The sequence below is a fragment of the Eublepharis macularius genome, chromosome 16 (assembly GCF_028583425.1).
Source record: "Eublepharis macularius isolate TG4126 chromosome 16, MPM_Emac_v1.0, whole genome shotgun sequence".
In the NCBI taxonomy this organism is placed as follows: Eukaryota; Metazoa; Chordata; class Lepidosauria; order Squamata; family Eublepharidae; genus Eublepharis; species Eublepharis macularius.
The window spans coordinates 16,792,076-16,812,041 of NC_072805.1; the positions used below are offsets into that span (position 1 = coordinate 16,792,076).

Below are 19,966 nucleotides of genomic sequence, written 5' to 3' on the forward strand. Positions count from 1 at the left end.
AGGCTCCTAAGTACAGGTGGTCCAGGCTGGGAACAGCTGGACCACCCCATAACTGAAGCAAACGGCACTGCATTCACTCAGGGTACTGGGCAGGGGAAGCAGGTCCATTTTCATCTCCTTTTAAAAAAAAAACTTTAAAACAATGTTCAGAATGGTAACAAAACAAAACCCCATCGTGGAATGCCTGCTGAGGATCCACAAGTGCAATTGTTCCGTGTAACTGTGCAGCAGCATTCCTTCAGAGGGTTACTCTTTTGACCTGATGAGAAACTACAGAGGAACAATTCCAGGAAAAAGAGGATGGGCAAGCAGTATCCGCAAGAGGCAACCAAACAGCCAGGCTGCATCGTCTGCATCCTTGTAAAGCGTCTGAAGGAACGCAAGGGAATTCAAGCTCACTCTGAGGGACAAGTGCCTCTTAATCTAGACAGCGTCTTCCCTGCCTCCTCTGATCACCTTTAAGGGATTAACAAGGCTGCCTGGGGGAAAAAAAACCGCCAGGCAGACTCCTAAATAAGAGCTGAACAATCCCAACCTGGCTGGAACCCATGGTTTGATCTAAGCAAAGATGAATCGCAGGTACAAAGCTGGCAACCGTACTCAAATTCATTTATTTAAAACTCTTCTATGCCACCTTTCTCCCCCAAAAGGGACTCAGAGGAGCTTACAACAACCTGCCAGGAAGGCAGAAGGGTAGACTCTTAGGGTGGGCACCGGAAGAGAAGAAAATCCAAATACGGTTTGCAACCAGCCAGCCTGCTCCTGCAGCACCTCCGTGTAGCTGCTTTACCCTGAATCAGCCCATGGGTCTCTCAAGGTCAGTATGGTCTGCTCGGTGGTGGTGCCTCACCAGGGTCTCAGGTAAGGTCTTTCACATCACGTGTTCTTTTTAACTGGATATGGCACGGTTTGAATCTGGGGCCTTCTGCATGCAAAACACATGCTCGACCACTGAGTCACTGTTCCAGCCCCTTCAGTTTACCTCTATTGAATTAACAAACCCACTGGCTCACGGATAGTTCTGTGTTCTTGGAGGCCACTCTATTCTCCACTGAGTGACACGGGGCCAGAAGCGTAATTTGCTCCACAAAAAACAGTCCCATGCTTCCAAGTGGTTGTGCTGTATCATAAAGTTGGCACCATCTAGCAGTAAACGGTCATTTCAAAATTCATGCATTCAGATTTAGAAATATGCATATTTCCCTACACATTGCATTTCTTTGATTTTGTATACAAAGATTAGACCATGAAATACGCGCATTTCCCTTCACATTGTCTCTCTTTGGTTTTGTATATGATTAGACCATGAAATATGCACATTTCCTTACACATTGCATCTCTTTGGTTTTGTATATAAGGATTAGACTATGAAACAGCTTTAATTCCCTTGCCTCTGCTTTTTTTCTCATCAGAAAACTGTGGAGTATTGTCGAAGGCTTTCACGGCCGGAGAATGATGGTTGTTGTGGGTTTTCCGGGCTGTATTGCCGTGGTCTTGGCATTGTAGTTCCTGACGTTTCGCCAGCAGCTGTGGCTGGCATCTTCAGAGGTGTAGCACCAAAAAAAGGTGGTGCTACACCTCTGCTACACCTCTGAAGATGCCAGCTACAGCTGCTGGCGAAACGTCAGGAACTACAATGCCAAGACCACGGCAATACAGCCCGGAAAACCCACAACAACCAAACTGTGGAGTATTATTTAGCAGGGTGGTCAGGGGTTAGCTAAATGAGCAGTCCTTAGGAAGATCTGATAAAGGGCTTTGAACACAAAGAAGACAACATGGGGAAGAGTCTGCCTGTTGGATACAACATGGGGAAGAGTCTGCCTGTTGGATACATACAATCGGATCTGACCGGTTGACAGGGCACTCGCAATCCATAGCAGGTCCAGGGCTTTGAAGGGCACGAGAACAAAGCTGACATTGGCTGGCAAGTTCTTGGCGCTCTCTGGGTACATGAAGTGATGGGTTGTCCTGCTCCCAACATCCGCTTCAAAGCCCACCGTGGGGGCCTGATTCATTCTGCAGGGAACAGAGTTGCATGTGTGTTGAGACGGTGCTGTCTGGGTCATTTTATTGCTACACAAACAGCCTAAGCAGTAGGAGTTCCAGGATCAGCCTGTTGCAGGATTTATTTCTGCATGATGACAGCGTGTGGTAGGGATATGCAATGTTAGCATAATATCTGTTTGGTTATGAACATACAAAGCAGAGCATATGGACAGAGTGAGCTTTCAAAGCACCCAGCACAGCTACGAATCTTGTTTACCCTGCTTTGCTGCGATCTTTTCCTATCCTGTTCTGGTACGATCTTTTTGGAAAGACTGCAGCCAAAGTGCTTGGACACCATGCGAATGGGAAGGTGTGTATTTTTGCGGGACACACCCATACCGGCCCCCTTATCCTTGCCTTGGCCCCTGTGGCTGTCACCCCCCCACCCCCAGACACACACTGGATAACTTTTAAAAAATCAAGTATTTCTAAATTGCTATAACATTATAATGTAATCTACTGCCACGATCTCCTAGTTTCCAGCTGTCATCTTTTTTTTAAAAAAGTCTCCAGCCTTTTTCATTGTGGAGTTATAATGGGTAAGGTGCAGATATTTTCTCTTGTAAGTTTCCCCAGTGCAAAAGACAACCCTCTCTTGACCCATCCCACCACTGCTTCACCAAAAGGTCTTTAGCAACCCCCTTTCATATACACCATGGAAAATTAATTGGAATTCTAGTTTGGGAGCATGCCCACCCCAGGACAGGCTTCAATAGGAAACCAGTCCGACACATCAACCTAAAAGCAGAAACCAGTAAGTGTCAGCCTTGCCAGGATTAATTCAAACCACAGAACTAATCAAAACCACAGAACCCTGCTGGCGGAGAGTAGTATTCAGCTAAACCGCGATTGCTTCATGACAGGATAGCTGCAATGGGAGGCAAACTCTTGCCTGTGGCCCCTGACGCAGGGCCAGAACAAGAGATGTTTCCTCTCTTGCATCAATAAGAGAAGCTGTAAGTGTTTAATTCTGCCTCCAGAGTCCTAAAACAGAAATCAATCTGCTCTAAGTGCTTCAATTCAAGCCCTGAGGAGTTAGCCGTGTTAGTCTGTAGTAGCAAAATCAAAAAGAGTCCAGTAGCACCTTTAAGACTAACCAATTTTATTATAGCATAAGCTTTCGAGAATCAAGTTCTCTTCATCAGATGCCTGATCAGGCATCTGATGAAGAGAACTTGATTCTCGAAAGCTTATGCTATAATAAAATTGGTTAGTCTTAAAGGTGCTACTGGACTCTTTTCAATTCAAGCCGTCATTGATGAGATTTGCCACTAGAGAGCAGAAGCCAACAGAGAATCTTTCAAGAACCCGACGGAGTGAAGAGACACAGCAGGTAATTGTGCTTTTTGGCTCATAGCGACAGGTTGAGGGGGGAGCATTGAGATGGCTGACAGTGCAGGATACCTCTCCTTCTCTTTCACATCGAGTTTGCAGCTTTCTTTCACCTCTGTCGCCGCACCAGAAGAAGTTATACAAACCAAAAGATTTTAAATAATTTTGCCAGGTTGCAACAGCCCTGATTACCGCTATCCAACTTCAAGCTTGCCCAACTCTTGATCGGTCTCCAAATCTGTCAACGGTTCATGGATGCAAACCAGAAACTGGGGCCAGAGCTGGTTCAATACCCCACATGTCTACAGTGCCCACTTTTAAGGGCTTCTTATCACCCACAACACTCCCCACCCCAGAAGAGAAACCTGAGTATTTATTATATTTATAGTTTGCCTTCCTAACTGAAATTGAAAGCAGCGTTAAGTCAATATAATCAATATGAAGAGAATACAATATGAAGAAGAGCTCACTGCGGGAACAGGGGGATTCTAATAAGCAATGTACTTGGGATAAGAGTGCCCTGACCTGGCTAGCCCAGGTGAGCCTCAGATTTCAGAAGCTAAGCAGGGTCAGCCTTGGTTAGTAATTGGATGGGAGACCTCCAAGGAAGACCAAAGTTGCAGAGGCAGGCAATGGCAAACCACCTCTGTTAGTCCACTAGGGTGTGTCATAAGTCAGCTATGACTTAATATCACTCTCCACCACCATGGATAGGATCAAAGACATCTAAACAAGCATAGCATATTAGACATGACACAGACTGCAGATACAATGCAGAAAAAAGGGTACTACATCAGTAGAAAACAACAGAAAACATGGCAGTGACAACAGGGTAATATGTGGAGCAAACGGCCAATATGACCTAAACTCAGTGATATATTCCACCGTCCCTTTCCCTCTATAAAGCACCTTCCCCACGCACTGTGTTATAGTATAGCCCTATTACCTTTATGAAAAGGCCCTCATGAACAATTCTGTTTGCGGAATGACAGAAGCGTGGAAGCTCTCCTGCTTTCTTTAGGCAGGCCATTGCACAAGGCAGGGGCCACAACAGGGAAAGCAGGTGTGTAGGCAGGTTGTGGAACTTGTCCATCTGCAGAGTTGCACCTGCAGAAGGCCCTGAACACCCAAGCACAGCTGTTATGGCAGAATATCCGGGGAAAGCTGGTCTGGCAGATATGAGGGTCCAAGGCCAGGCAGAACTTTGGATGCGATAGTCAATGTCTACAATCAAACCCAGTAAACTGATTTGGGGTCGAGGGGTTCTCTGTGGGATTTATCATCAGGTTTAAAGCTCCACGCATTCTGGGCGGCTGCATGCTGCTCGGGGCATTAAAAAAACATAAAAGAAAAAACCCCTCCTTGAACTTTTTTCTGATGGATTTTATAACCCATCAATAGGCATAAAATGCCAGTAACAGGTTAAAAGCAACCTGTTGCATGACACAAAGGATGTCCTAAAAAGGGATGTTCCAGGCACTCCTGTTTTCACACAACGGTCCAACTCTTCAGAAAGATTGTGCCAAGGATGCATGTCAAGCAAGTCCCGCTAATGAAAGGAAAAGAAAGGAACGTGGATCTTGCCTTTCACTTTAGTTTGGTGGGGAAGCCCACACTGAGCCAGCAAGACACCGCAAAAGTTCCATTTGTCCAGCAGAGCCCCTTTAAGCTCATTGCCTACATTGGTTCAGGCTTCTAAGTTTCCACAGGCCCAGTTCTGGCTTAACACCCTGGGAGTGGACTGTGCAGCTCCGCTAAATAATTGCACCTGTGAGCTGTTGCCTAGGGAAAGGGCCTTGAGAGACAAGGGAGGCTCAGCTCTGCAATTACTCCTCTCAGTTCTCAGGCTAGTAACGCTGATGGCAAGTGTGCCTCTGATTGGCTACCAATCATGGAAAAGATGGCTCCTCTCAGCCCTCAGTAACAAGGATGACCAAACCATGAAGAAGCTCTGAATTTGAACAACACACATACTTGAGACCTCGTTGGACTCCATGCTAACCTTTCCAGCAGCATGTGAGAGACTTTGCTCTATGCCAGGCCTGATGACCAGACCTGCCTGGTAGAGTTATGGACTATGTTTGTGAGTATGAGCCTCAAACTTTCTTCAGAGAAATGCTAGTTAGCCAGCTTATGTTTTAGTCAGTTAGCTATAGTTAGAATAGCCAAGCTTTTATTGCTTTAATGCCATTGCTTGTGCCTTAAGAGAGTGGTTCCTGCTACCTCCATACACTCTTCTGAATTAATAAATATCTTTATATATAAGCCTTGTGTCTGTGAGTGTCTGACCAAGTGTGTGCAGAGTCCCCCAGGTTGGAAAAGAACCCGCAGACCGGTGAGTCTCAGCAAATGGGGCGAGCTGTCCTTCAGGAGGCCTGCTAGGGGTTTGAGTGGCTGCAAGCAGCACTTGAAATGGCAGGCAGGAGGTAGCTTTAGCCCTCCGGACACCATTCTGATGACAAAAGTGCCTTCTGCTAATAGGCAGGGGCCATTTTGTAGAAAAAGAGCTGCAGGAACTTATTAGCATAACTCATTAGCATATGCCACGCCCCTTGACATCACCAGAAGTGTGTCATTAGCATAACCAGTTTGCATAAGCCACACCCCTGACATCACCTATCCTGGCTGTTTTGGACCCAAAGCAGGCCGCAATGGGCCCAAAATGGCTGAAAATCAGGTGGGCGGGGACACCTGTCATGTGACCTCTTTGGAGAACTACCGGAACCGCGTTCCTGTGCGTTCCCCCTTGAAATGAGCCCTGCTAATAGGAAATCCGGTCTGGATCCAACTCAGTATTTCCTCAGAGAATAGATGTGCCAAAACGGCCAATCACTTGGCAGTGAAAGAGAAATCAGGAGTCAACCCCCTTCCACTGCAAGGCCAGAAATCCAATGTAAAGATACAATCAGGAACGTTTTCACCGTTTTTTGTTAAGTCAGAATGCAAGAGACACGCTAATGGTGGGGAGGCTGGAATGCAGCCCAGTGCGCTGGTGTTCATGGGCCATTTATGAACGGTGACTCACCTCATGATGAAGTCATGGCTGTTGATTTCCCTGCCATAGCCAGACCCTCGCAAATTGCCGGAGTTGCCCACCACAGCACAGCGTCGGCACTTTTGGAACTCTCGGGAACCGTACGGATTCTCTCCGGGCACAATCTGGAAAAGCTTGCTCAAGACTTCATTAAGGTTGTGGGACTTGAACTGGGGCTGCAACATCTAGAGACACAAAAAGTGTGGGGCAATTAAAAGGTGGGTTGAGAAGCCGAGGCAGAGAGGAGGAAGGAGAGAGGAGGCTGGTTAAGAAGCTTTTTGCCACCTCAGGATTCAAGAAGCGTCAAAACAAAAGGCATTATCTATATGTTCCCTGCTGTGGGAAAGACCAGTAGCTCCAGCATTTCATGCAGACCTGCCTGGGCCAGAGATGATAACAACAACAACAACAACAACAACACCTGATTTATATACCACCCTTGAGGATAATTTCATGCCACACTCAGAGCGGTTTACAAAGTGTGTTATTATTATCCTCACGACTATCACCCTGTGAGGTGGGTGGGACTGAGAGAGCTCTGACAGAGCTGTGACCTTGGGTCAGTCACAGCTTTCTCAGAGCTCTCTCAGCCCCACCCACCTCACAGGGTGATTGTCATGAGGATAATAATAACACACTTTGTAAACTGCTCTGAGTGGGTGTTAAGTTGTCCTGAAGGGCCGAATATAAATCAAATGTTGTTATGTTTTGAGGCCATTTGGGCTCTCCTTGATTTTTAAACATCCATTCCCCACAGATGCTGTGTGGCTGCAGGAACGCAAGCTGGGTCAGGGGAACCCGGACCCAACTCTTTAAAAACCTGCATGTCTAGAAAGACCCTTAGATCCACCTTCCACTCACTTCCCTCTTTTCATTCATACCCTCTCTCCATGCCCTCATTCACTCTCCCCATATCCTAACACCCAATCAGAGGTATGGTCTCTTGCAAGTGTGTGCACACATGACCAGGAGAGAGGAAGGGGGCCCTCCTGAGCCTCCTCTTCCTCTATGCTCACTTGTGCGTTACACAATCCATATGTGGTTTAACCTGTGTCTCTTTTATGGCCATGAAAGCTAAGTAGAGAGAACATATAGAAATCACACAGAGAATTTTTTAAACATTTAAAATGCTGTTCTTTTTAAGGAAGGTGATGTTTGCAGGCCCAGAAGTTGAAAACAGGGTCAGGGCCGCAGCAACGCAGCCCCCTCAACTTGGGTCCAGTCGCACCTCAAAGACCAACTAGATTTCCAGGGAGAGCTCCAACAAAGATCAGGATTGCAGAGGCAGGCACTGGCAAACCACCACTGTAAGTCTCTTGCCTCAAAAATCCTGCCAGAGGTGGCCAGAAGTCAGCTATGACTTGAGGGCACTCTCCTTTGCAATTAGTGTTCATTTGCAGACAAATACCAGCGGGTCCTGTCAGATCACTCCTTATGCAATTCCTAAAAACCAGAAGTCAGCTGCAGTCACATCATGGCCGTTTTCACACTGCTTACCGGCCACGGACCATCGTGCCAAACTCCCGGAACAACAGCGTCTTCCTGGGTTCTCATGCGAAATCACGCCAGGAAGACACTGTCGTTCCGGGAGCTCAGCGCGATGGTCTGTGGCTGGTAAGCAGTGTGAAAATGGCCCATTAGTAAGGATAAAGCAGTTATGAGGAACATATAAAGAGACCCTTGGCCATCAACTAACTCTCAAGCTAAGTCTGGACCATCCAGAGATCATCTGCTGCTGCATGAGCAGGGGACCCTGTTCTAAACTGCTCTCAAGCAGAGCAAAACCTGCGGCTATCAAGCATGACATCAGCATTAGTCCATGGCCACTCCCCAGAAAGTGCACCAGCGGCACCGTGATACATCCCAGCCTTTGAACGACACTCCTGGGACAGGAAGAGAAGGAACAGAACGGAGGTAGGCAGGCAGGCTGCAGTCCCGTTTTTCATCCTCTGCTCAAAGGGGGTGGTGGTGGTGAGACAGCAGCGCCACACTAACAACACCAATCCCGGCCTCTAAAGAGAGGTTATAAGTTCAGCCCCTGCAGCAAATCCAACCTCATTCGCTCTGCAAAAAAGCTCTGCGGCTGTCAGCAAACAGATGGTTCTGCTGGAAGAAGAGCCTTTGGTAGGAGTTAGTGACAGTTTCCCAGAGCGCATCTGGAAACCCCGTGCTTAGCAGGCCACAAGCAGCCCACATGCAAACAGGCAGAGGAAAGAGCCCCAGCATGGGAGAACTACCAAGAGGAGGGCATTCACAAGATGTAGCAGCAGGAGGAAAGTCCCGCACTGCCTGCAGGCTTCCCTGCTTCTGTTCCCTTTGTACTGAGTGAAGAATCCTTCCAGTAAGGAAAAACACTGATTCCGCACACGTTGGATAATGCACTTTCAATGCACATTATCAATCACTTGAGGTGGATTTTTTGTTCTGCACACAAACGAATCCGTTCCAAATGATCTATAAAGAGGATTGGAAGTGCATTATCCAATGTGTGCGGAATCACTCAAACTGAAACAGCTTTGGAATTGTGCCATAGTAAGTCTGCCCAAAGTTCAAAACCCTCATTGGCTACAGAACCCCAAAAGATTCTGCTCCAAAAGACTACAAGTTTCAATCATGAACACCTGCACGGCCTTACCTGCCTGGCCCCAACAGAATAACTAGCATCTTAAAGACAGCCTGAAAAGTCATCTTCAGCACAAGAGAGCTATCTTCAATTGCTGAGGCTCTGGGCCGTCAGCCGGTGCTTCTGAATACTCTTCAAGGGCCGCATCACAGAGGGTTCGTTACAGGAATCTATTCTAGAGGCAAGAGTGGCCAATAAAATGCACCACTCTCATTCCTCTGCAATTCCCACAGAGATAAATGTTACACCACGTATAATTAACTTCAGGGCTTTTTTCTGGGAAAAGAGGTGGTGGAATTCAGGACCGCACAATGACGTCACTTTGGTTCAGCTGGAACAAGGGGGGAGTTTTTTAAAGTTTAAATCGCCCTCGGTGAAAATGGTCACATGGCCGGTGGCCCCGCCTCCTGATCTCCAGACAGAGGGGAGTTTAGATTGCCCTCTGCGCCAAGCGGCGCAGAGGGCAATCTAAACTCCCCTTTGTCCGGAGATCAGGAGGCGGGGCCACCGGCCACGTCACCATTTTCAAGAGGTGCCGGAACTCCGTTCCACCGTGTTCCTGCTGAAAAAAAGCCCTGATTAACTTCATACCCACAATCCATGGTAATGGCCACTAGATTAGATACCCTTTGAAAGGGATTAGAAAAGGATACGGGAAGTTCCATTCTCTCCCTTGTTTAGCCTATTTCTTGTGAACAATCTGCAACATGGGCAAATATATGAATAAAAATACGTGGAAGTCTCTCAACCACGTTACAGTGGAACTTCCATAAGCAGAGACGGTGTACTTCTGAATTCTGGGGTTGGGGACAAACAACAGGGAAAGGGTGGTTGCCTCCCTGCCCAAACGGCAAGTTTCGAAAGGTAATTTGTTGCAACTGCTGGAAACAAAATACTGGACAAAACAGACCCTTGGTCTGATATGAATGATCTTGTGGCACGTGGTTAGGCAACAACGACTTCCTTAGCAGACGCCCTGTCTAAGGGCTGATTGCTGTTCCAACTAGAAACAGCTGCAGGTTCTCTCTGCAACCAGGAGTACTACCATTCAGAGCTTCGTAATTACATGGCAGCTGCCAAAATGTTCCCCTTATCCCCACCAAGAGATCCTGTTTCGTGCAAAGTTAAGAAATCCAAAGCCTCAAGCATGCACGCGTGCACAAAAACGCTCTTCTAGAATTGCTCAAATGCAATCTGGTCACCGAATGCACAACATGACTTCGAGTCAAGCTACAAGTGACGCTTTACACAGGTTGGACACTTGTCAGCTTCCCTCAAGTTTTGATGGGAAATGTCGGCGTCCTAGTTTTACAGCTCGGCTCTCCATTACAGCTGCCAGACCAGGATGCCTACATTTCCCATCAAAACTTGAGGGAAGCTGACAAGTGTCCAACCTGTGTAAGGCATCACTTGTAGTTTGGCTCTTAGACTAGTATGTCAAACAGGGAAAGGGACAGAACATCGGGAAAAATGGGGTTGCCAAGAACCAGAGGTCATCTTTTCGTATTTAAACCTCCAGACAGTCTGTCCTCCCCTCTTGGTTTAATTTGTAACAAGCTAGTGGATAGCGGCAAATGCTTTTATTTACATATATGCACAACACCCATCTTGGGAACTTGCGATAGGACAAGCAATAAAACTCCTTTAACAAATAAAAAGCTGCACGTATTTTTCTCCACTATGCATGGACGGGGACATCGGTATTTATATCACATGTAACATAACCAACTCCGGCAGAGCTTTGCTCCCTGAAAAAGCAAAGCTGTGAAATGGAAGGCTCAGAACAACATCTAACTAGAGGCGTGCACCAAAAAAATTCAGGTGATCTGGATTGGGCTTCAGTGATATTAAAAAAAAAATTGGTATTCCTGAAATCCAGGTCAGATTCTCTAATCTGGGCCGTTTCCAGACGGCTTACCTGCCTCCGGAACGTCGCGCCATCTTGTGGGGAAAACGCGAAATATCACCAAAGTTGCAGGGAACCTTCTCCTTCCTGTCCACTAAAGACCCCTCCCATGTTTCAGGAAGATTGGACCCCAGGGGTCCTGAACCAAGTTGCCCCCAGCCACTCATCACTGTTTCCTATTGGGGAAACATTTCTAAGGCTTTCCAGGCAACTGGAAAGCTTAAGCAAAGGCAACCTCTGGCCAAAAGCCAGTCCCAAGTGCAAGTCCTACTCCCATGCAAACTGAACCAACAAAGCCCAACAGAGCTGAAGTGAAGCAAGGGAACCAATGTCAAACCAGAGAATCCCCCCAAAGTGAAGGTGTGCTCGTCACAGAAGCCACAAAATTTAAAAGGCAGCCAGAGGTCACTTGTAGGGCTCTTTTGGAGTTTAGGTGGGGGGGGGGTGGAGAGGCAGGACAGGGCTGGAATCCTGCCTCCTGCCCCTCCCCCCCAGCCTCGTGCCACTCTCCTGTGCCATGGCACAGAGCTTCTTGCTGCTCTCCTCTCTCGCTTGCGCTGCTGCTGCAGCTGAATAATCAGGCCCAGAAGAGTTCAGTTCTCCAGATCTGATCCTGGATTTTCTAATGCCATCTGGAATAGCCAGATTATGCTAGATCAGCTATTGAACTGGATCACAAATCCTGGATGGCACACCCCTACATCTAACCTTTGAGACAGGGAATGCACAAAAGAAAGCCCAGGGGTGGGGTGGGGGGTTCATTCTCCACTTCTGGATGGAGAATAAACCAGTAGTTTATTTTTTAAAAAAAATCACACACACCCATCATCCTCTCTGAACAGATGAGAACACTGTCTCAGTCTAAACTGAGAAAGCTTTCAAAAACAAAATCCAACGGGAGGCTGCTGAATTGGAATTCATATGTAAATTTGACTCTGTCAAGCTGGGACTGAATAGGGACTATGAATGGTTATCTCATTATCACAGGTAACTGATTTCCTTTACAGAGGCGGGGTCGGGGAGAGTCCAGTGGCACCTGGCGTGGGCTTTCGGGGACCACAGTTCTCTTTGTCAGATGCATCTGGCGGGGAGGGCTGTGGTTCTCGAGGGCTTGTGCTGCAGTGGAATTGGTTGGTCTTGGAGGTGCTGCTGGACTCTTTTTGATTTTGCTACTACAGACTAACACGGCAAACTCCTTTGAACCTTTACACAAGCAAACTGATCCCCACATCAAAAGGAGCTGTTCACATCTCCATATCAAAGGAGTTGTTTGCATCTCCCCTCTCCTCCCCCCTTCCCCTCTCCTCCTCTATATGTGACCAGTTTCTGTTGGCCCTCCATGCATCTGACGAAGAGAACTGTGATTCTCGAAAGCTTATGCTACAATAAAATTGGTTAGTCTTAAAGGTGCTACTGGACTCTTTTTGATTTTGCTACTACAGACTAACACGGCTAACTCCTCTGGATCAGCCTAAACTTTCCTTCTTGGCCTCACACACAAGACCCTTCAGAGGTGGGAAGCACGTGTGTTGCCAGTATACCGCAAGGGAGCACCTGGGCCCAGCAGCATGCAGCTTTCTTCCGGCAGTTAGAGAATAAAGCACACAGGCAGTTCAGTCCAGGGACTACTAGGGCAATCCCCTTAGTGAAGAGAAAACCTAACCCTTTTGCAGGAACAGAAGATAATAAGCTCGCAAGAATTCCAGAGGGGTAAGCCTTGTTGTTCATCTGAAACAAGAAAAACAAAACAGGAGTCACGCAGCATCTGTAAGGCAAACTAGATTTCACACCAGCAGAAGTTTTTGTGGACCGCAGACCCCATGTCATTGGATGAATGGAGCCACACCATGCAGACGTTTTGTTTGTGTGTTTATGAAAAAAACAACAACTGAAAGTGGTGCTGAGTATCATGAAATGCAGGAAGCCTGGATGGGTAGCAGAATTGGTCTGCAGTAAAAAAACAGGATTTGCATCCAAAGTTCCCCTAGAAACCACCAAATTTTTCAGAGTGTAAGCTTTCAAGAATCGGAGCTCCCTTCTTCAGGGCGAGAGCGAACTACGCAAAATTCGAGTGGGACCGAGAAAGAGATAACTCACGGTAGATGTAATTGGCAGTCTCCCTAATTTTATAAGCATTTACACAAAAGAACTTTTAACTTTTACCACCAGGCGTAATTAGCATTTAAATCTGAATGCAGCAATTTTGATGTCTTTTCAAGTGTGTAGGTTCAAATGCCATCGGAGAGGCATTATGCTTAACAAATCATAATAAGCACTCAGCACGGAGGAAAAACGTCCACATACCTGGTTGCCCATAAATTACTGCATACAAAAAGTTTATTTTGGTACCAAGCACAATACATTCCTAAAAAAGTTTTGTGTGCAGACAATCTCAACATCCATCTCAAGACACAACGCGCTCCCAAACACCTCCAAGTTTCTACGGAGTTTCAGAATACACTTTATTTCAGGATGGAGATAAACTGGTTTTCAACCGTTCTAGAACTGGGACCCTCTGGGACCCCAGGCAACAGCAAGCACATGACAGAAAGTCAAGAGATATCACCATCGTGTGACTTAGGGTTATGCTCCCCCCCCATGTGTGTGTGGGGGGCTGTTCTCTACAAGCACATACAGAGCACTGGCAGTAGTAGGGGGTCTGAGCAAAGACAGAATGCAAGGGAGAATTTTTTTGCCGGAGAGCAGGGAGAATCTCTGAACGTATCAAAATCAAAAAGAGTCCAGTAGCACCTTTAAGACTAACCAATTTTATTGTAGCATAAGCTTTCGTATCGGCACTAGAAAGGAATTCTCTGCATCCACGAGGAATTTCACTTTGCTAATCTATTCCTCATCTCAGCACATGGCAAAGATAATAACAACATTCGATTTATATACCGCCCTTCAGGACAACTTAATGCCCACTCAGAGCGGTTTACAAAGTATGTTACTATCATCCCCACAACAAAACACCCTGTAAGTGTTATGTCTGTAGCCCCTACACCCATGTCATAGTTCTAGGGGTGCTAAACGCTAATACTGTGTTACTGTCTGATTTTGTATTGCAACTGCTGTGTACACCACTGTTTGATTTCATGGACTGCGTGTATCACTTTTGTCTTCTCCCTCTCACGGCTTGGGAGCGCAGCTTGGAGAGCTGCGGGTAATCTCTTCCTTTGAAGTTCCTTGAATTGACCTTGTAATGTCTGAAATGTTACAGTTCTCTATATCTTGTCTAACTAATGTATAAACTCTAGAAAAGTTTCCCAGACTTCTTCCCACTCAAACTTGTGGTTTAGAAGGGAGGGGAATGTTTGAGTATTTAGACCGGTACTTTCATCAAGCCTTTATTCCTTTCAAAGAAGCTATACTGCTTGGAGGCTTCTTTGGCTCTAAGTAAATTTATGGATCTGTGCGTATGGAAAGATCTGATTTCTGAATAAAAGTCATTTAACCAAGGATCTGTGTCTTGCTGAAATGATCCAGGGATCTGTCTGCCATATCCAGTTTGGTGTAGTGGTTAAGAGCACGGGACTCTAATCTGGAGAGCCGGGTTTGATTCCCCACTCCTCCACAAAGCCAGCTGGGTGACCTTGGGCGAGTCACAGTTCTCTTGAGCTCTCTTAGCCCCACCCACCTCACAGGGTGATTGTTGTGGGGTAATAATAACACTTTGTAAACCGCTCTGAGTGGGCATTAAGTTGTCCTGAAGGGCGGTATATAAATCGAATGTTATCTTATCATCCATAATCTGACAGTAAGGTGGGTGGGGCTGAGAGAGCTCCAGAGAACTGGGACTAGCCCAAGGTCACCCAGCTGGCTTCAAATGGAGGAGTGAGGAATCAAACTCGGCTCTCCAGATTAGAGTCTCATGCTCTTAACCACGACACCAAACTGGGGTGGGAGGTATGATGCTCTTGCTTTCTAGGCATGCACACTAGCTTCCAAAAAGCAGCACAAAACTTAGCGACCTAACAGATCAAGCTCCGTAGAAGTTGCTAGTCTCTAAGATGAAGACGCACCGCCTTGAAGTTTGTTGGGAATTGCTGCATGCAAGATTCTTCAGATTGTATCATACTTTGACTTCTATAATTTCTTTTGAATAAAATTGTTTTGTGAGATATGGGCACTGTGGTATTTGCCCTGCCCCTTTACAGAAGAACATCGGAGAAGCCCTGCTGGGTCAGAAGAAGGGTCCTCCTCCCTAGCCCAGCATCCTATTTCCCAAAGGCAACAGCCAGAAGGCATCTCCAAAAAAACTCACAAGCACCCATGAAGGTAACAGAATCCTCCACCACGTACAGAGAGGATATCCTGCCTCTGCACCCGAGGTTCTGTCTAGCTGTCATGACTAATCGTTGTCAACAGACCTGTTTTTCAAATCCCTTTTATTTATTTTATCACATTTCTAGACCACCCTCCCCGTCAGACAGGCTCAGGGCGGTTTAACAACAGTTTAAAACAATAAAAATGGCCTAAGATAGCCTCGTTATCGTATCATGCGGCAGTGAATTTGATAAGTTAATGCATTGTTATGAAGGATCTCCTTTTCAACTGTCCGAACCCTACCACAAATCCTTTTAACTGGATGACTAGAAATACAACCCTAGGCAGAATTACACCCTTCTAAATCCATTGTCGTGAATGGGCCTAGAAAGGTAGAACTCTGCGTATTTATTTATTTTCATTTGTACCCTGCCCTTTTTCTCAATGGGGACCCAAAGCAGCTTACATCATTCTCTTCTCTAGTTTATCTTCGTAACAACTCTGTGGTTGTCACGCTGTGAAAGAATGACTGGACCAAGGTTACACAGTCAGGGCCAAGCTACACATGACGAATGACACTTGAACGGCAAGTGGATTGAGTGGAGGGCAAGTGAAAAGGGAGAAATACACTTGCCGTTCAAGTGTCATTCGTCATGTGTAGCTTGGCCCTCAGTTTCCATGGCAGAGCAGGAAATCGAACCTAGTCCTCCCTGGAGATGTAAACTTTCTGAAAATTTTGAAGCTATAGGACCCCCCTCCTTCCCCTGGCCTGTTTTTCCCCCAGAAAAGAACCAGAAATTCTGGGAGAAATGGGAAAATATGCAGCACTTATTCTCTTATCAGACCTAAACTAATTTTACTGCTTTAACAACAAAAATTGTATCCTTTTAACTTATTTAACATATAAAATTGCAATATATGACATATTTATGGAATTTAAAAGCTGTAAATGCCTTCATTATTGCAAATATACTCAATACTAGAGAGAACTGCAAGTTGATGACCCTCAGGGTTTTTTTTCAGCTGGAACGTGGTGGAACGGAGTTCCGGAACCTCTTGAAAATGGTCACATGGCCAGTGGCCCCGCCCCCTGATCTCCAGACAGAGGGGAGTTGAGCGGCACGGAGGGCAATCTCAACTCCCCTCTGTCTGGAGATCAGGGGGCGGGGCCACTGGCCATGTGACCATTTTCTCCGAGGGCAACCCACTGAGTTCCACCACCGCTTTTCCCAGAAAAAAGCCCTGATGATCCTATACTATCTTAGCACATATACCTTAATTTTTGTGATGTGAAAAGTAGAAAAAATAGGAGTTAAATATGCCCAGAGAAGAAAGTTGAAACCGTTGCTCATATTCTCTTAAATTGTAAGTTGTATTCCGAAGAGAGACAGCGGTTAGTATATCCATTACTCTCCAAGTTTAAATTTTTGGATAATCACTTGAAATTTGATGATTCTGTGCTACTGAAATATTTGTTGGAAGATACTAAGATGACTGTATCCTCGACAGTAATAAAATATTGTTTTTTGTTTATAAACAAGCAGAAGTTTTTAACAAAAGGAGAGACTGAAGATAGTTTTATTTTTTAGGATTTATTATCTGCTGAGTATGATAACAGTTTTAACTAAATCCTTTCTCTCTTTCTTTTTATGTAGATAGGAACTGTGGTTTGTATATGTGATCTTTTTCTTGCCGGTCATTTGCCTGTAATAAATCTGAAATGGAAATAGAAAACAAACTTTGTAGTAGATAACATAAAACATATTATTTGGTCAGAAAAAAGAAAACACAATAAAACTAATAGCATATTCTGATATGTAGTTACACTTCATAGCATGAAAGCATCAAACTATTCAGTAGTATATTATCAGCGTACACAATAGCATTTTAATTATGTATGAGAGCCAGTTTGGTGTAGTGGTTAAGAGCAGCAGGACGCTAATCTGGTGAGCCAGGTTTGATTCCCCTCTCCTCCACTTGAAGCCAGCGGGGGGACTTTGTGTCACTCACAGCTCTTCCAGACCTCTCTCTCAGCCCCTCCCACCTCACATGGTGATTGTTGTGGGGATAATAATAGCACACTTTGTAAACTGCTCTGAGTGGGTGTTAAGTTGTCCTGAACAGTGGTATATACATGAATGTTGTTGTTGTTAATTTAGCCACATTAAAAAAAAAAAGTATCAACACCTCAAGTCTCTAATCAGAATCAATTTCTGATATTTCATATTCTGAGCTTTCATTTTTATCCTCATGCAGCTCTTTGGAAAACTTGAGGTTTGCATTAATTGAAACAAGCTTTTCTATTCTTTCAGACCTTCTAACTGCAGAAATGCATCTTGGATTTAAGAGCTGTGTATGTCTACAGCATGCCCGCATTGTCTTTAACATCCTTTCACTCATTTTAAAAGAGAAAATATTTCATAGGAATTTTTTTCACTACTCCCCCAAATTTAGAGAGTAATAAAAAGAGTACTCCCCCAAATTTCCATTTTTTCTGTTGGAAAAGTTATGAAAAAGGGCTCGGGAAAAAACCCACCACACCTCTGGAATTTTTCTGTTTTCCCCTGGGCCTTCATAGGTCTTGTCCTCCCAGTGTGACATCTAACCACTACACCACACCAGTTCTTCACACTGTTATAGTTCAAGGTACATGATGGACAAATGAGTATAATTGTGTATTGAAAAGCCAAAGATTGGGCCTTTCCTTGCTTACAGCCTCCAATCTGAAACTGTTTCCTTCCAACAACAATGGGTCAGCTACTGGAGACACCAACCCAGGTCCACAAGGTACCACAGCTACAAGTGACACCTGACACAGGTTGGACACTTGTCAGCTTCCCTCAAGTTTTGATGGGAAATGTAGGCATCCTGGTCTTGCAGCTGTAATGGAGAGCCAAGCTGTAAAACCAGGACGCCTACATTTCCCGCCAAAACTTGAGGGAAGCTGACAAGTGTCCAACCTGTGTCAGGCGTCACTTATAGCTTGGCTATGAGATGCCAGTTTTTCTCCATATCCACTTAGAGTGCTATTGTTACGGGACCTAACATCAGTTATACCTTTCATGGGTCCATCCTCCAGTGTGAACTGTGCCATTATGCATCAAAAATGTTCTGTCCACACAAGTCAAACAAGTCAGTCACTATACAAAATAATCAATGGACATCAGTTGGTCATCAAAAAGGGCAGTACACTGGAGCTCGTGGGACTGGGGAAATGTCATTCTCCAAGGACCTGCTCTTGCTGTCCAGGAAAAGAGCTTCAAAGGGGGGGGGGTGCTCCAGCATGAAACTGGTGATTAGAATCAAGAAGTCTGATACTATCTCTTCCAGTGACACACACACACACACACACCCAGGCCTTCCAAACTCAGGGCAGTGTACGTGATTTTCTTCCCTCCTCCAGGTTATCTTCACAACCACTCGATGACAGAAGCTAGGCAGACAGACACAGGGCCAAACTAGACAAGATGCCACCCCTAGGTTTACCCTACGAATGTGCCTCCATTTTGTAGAGTTCCGGAATGCCAACTGAAACTGGCACTGGGTAGGATGTGTCAGCAAATAATGTCTTGTTTCTGGGAAGCCATTATCATCTAGTTGTGCCCTCTATTATGCCTCCCTTTGTCCTCCCCCCCCCAATACTAAAACTCCCCACACTTTCCTTGCAGAGAAAGTGCTTCAATTCCTGATTGCTTTGGCTGCCTGTACAGTGTTTCTCAATGGTAGGACAGTTTTTTTGAGAGGCAACAGCCGCTACCCGCAATGGAACTGGTATGAGGAGGACTGTCAGACGGTGTCACAGAATGTGACGGACAAGAGGTGGGTTGTATTTTTAGAATAGAATTTGAAGGACCATTTACTTGAAGGAGGTGAAAAGCAATAAATCAACAAAATACGTAACATTCCTGCTAAAGTTTTAAGAAAAAGAAAGTGATCACAAAACACAGCCAAGCTAATTGGGGGAGGGGGGATTTTCTTGAAGAAACCCAGCAGAGGCAATAGCTGAAGGGTCCCAGAAGTTTGCACAGAGTTTTGTTTTAGGCAGTCAATTTAGAACTAAATGACATACTACGTTCTTTGACATGTTCTCCCCTCACCCTATCGCTTTCCCAAGACCAATTGGTTTTCTGGGGACTTTAAACATGCCTTTCCCCACATCTGCTGTGTGACTGTGGGAAAAGAGCAAGTTCAAAAGGTATGGCATAGCTTGGCACTTAAGACTCGAGTAAACCAACCCAGAAACAAGCTACCATCTTTGGTGAGATTTACTCTTCAACTCACACAGATGGAATTTTGCAAAAGTATATTGTGAAATACTACTCCGGACATTCCGCAAGGAGGAATGCCGGGGTGCAAATGTTTTCCTTTAATCAATCAAGAGTATGAATGACCAAGGCTAGATTTTTCAGTTTTCCAGAATTACAAGGTGCAGGGCTTTTTTTCAGGGGGAACACGGTGGAACGTAGTTCCGACAAAATACTCGACAATAGCACATGAAAATATTATTTCATAGAAACCTGCGTGTTTCTTCCGCATTTCCCTCTTGAGAGTTCCGCCACCTTTTTTCCCAGAAAAAAAACCCTGACAAGGTGGTTGTTTCTTCTTCTAAGAACTCTTCAACCCCCCATGATTGCAGACATACATTTGCAAACTGGTACCTGCAGGAGCATGGGAGTTCAAAAAACAGACTCTCTTGGCCTGACACAGCCTCTTGTCAGGATACTACTCCCATCCCCTTAACTTGGCTTGAATGTCA

At 45.5% G+C, this 19,966-nt stretch overlaps 1 protein-coding gene across 4 annotated transcripts in view; it reads right to left on the reverse strand.

The window, feature by feature from the left end:
* The window catches only part of ST3GAL2 (ST3 beta-galactoside alpha-2,3-sialyltransferase 2), a 69,894-nt gene that overhangs the window by 8,077 nt on the left and 41,851 nt on the right, over positions 1-19,966 (reverse strand). For all 4 annotated transcript variants that reach the window (XM_055000406.1, XM_055000404.1, XM_055000405.1 and 1 more), the window contains exons 3-4: positions 6,407-6,600; positions 1,840-2,019 (exon numbers count right to left, since the gene is read on the reverse strand). In XM_055000406.1, the coding sequence (XP_054856381.1) occupies positions 1,840-2,019; positions 6,407-6,600 (374 nt within the window). The remainder of the gene's footprint in view (positions 1-1,839; positions 2,020-6,406; positions 6,601-19,966) is intronic.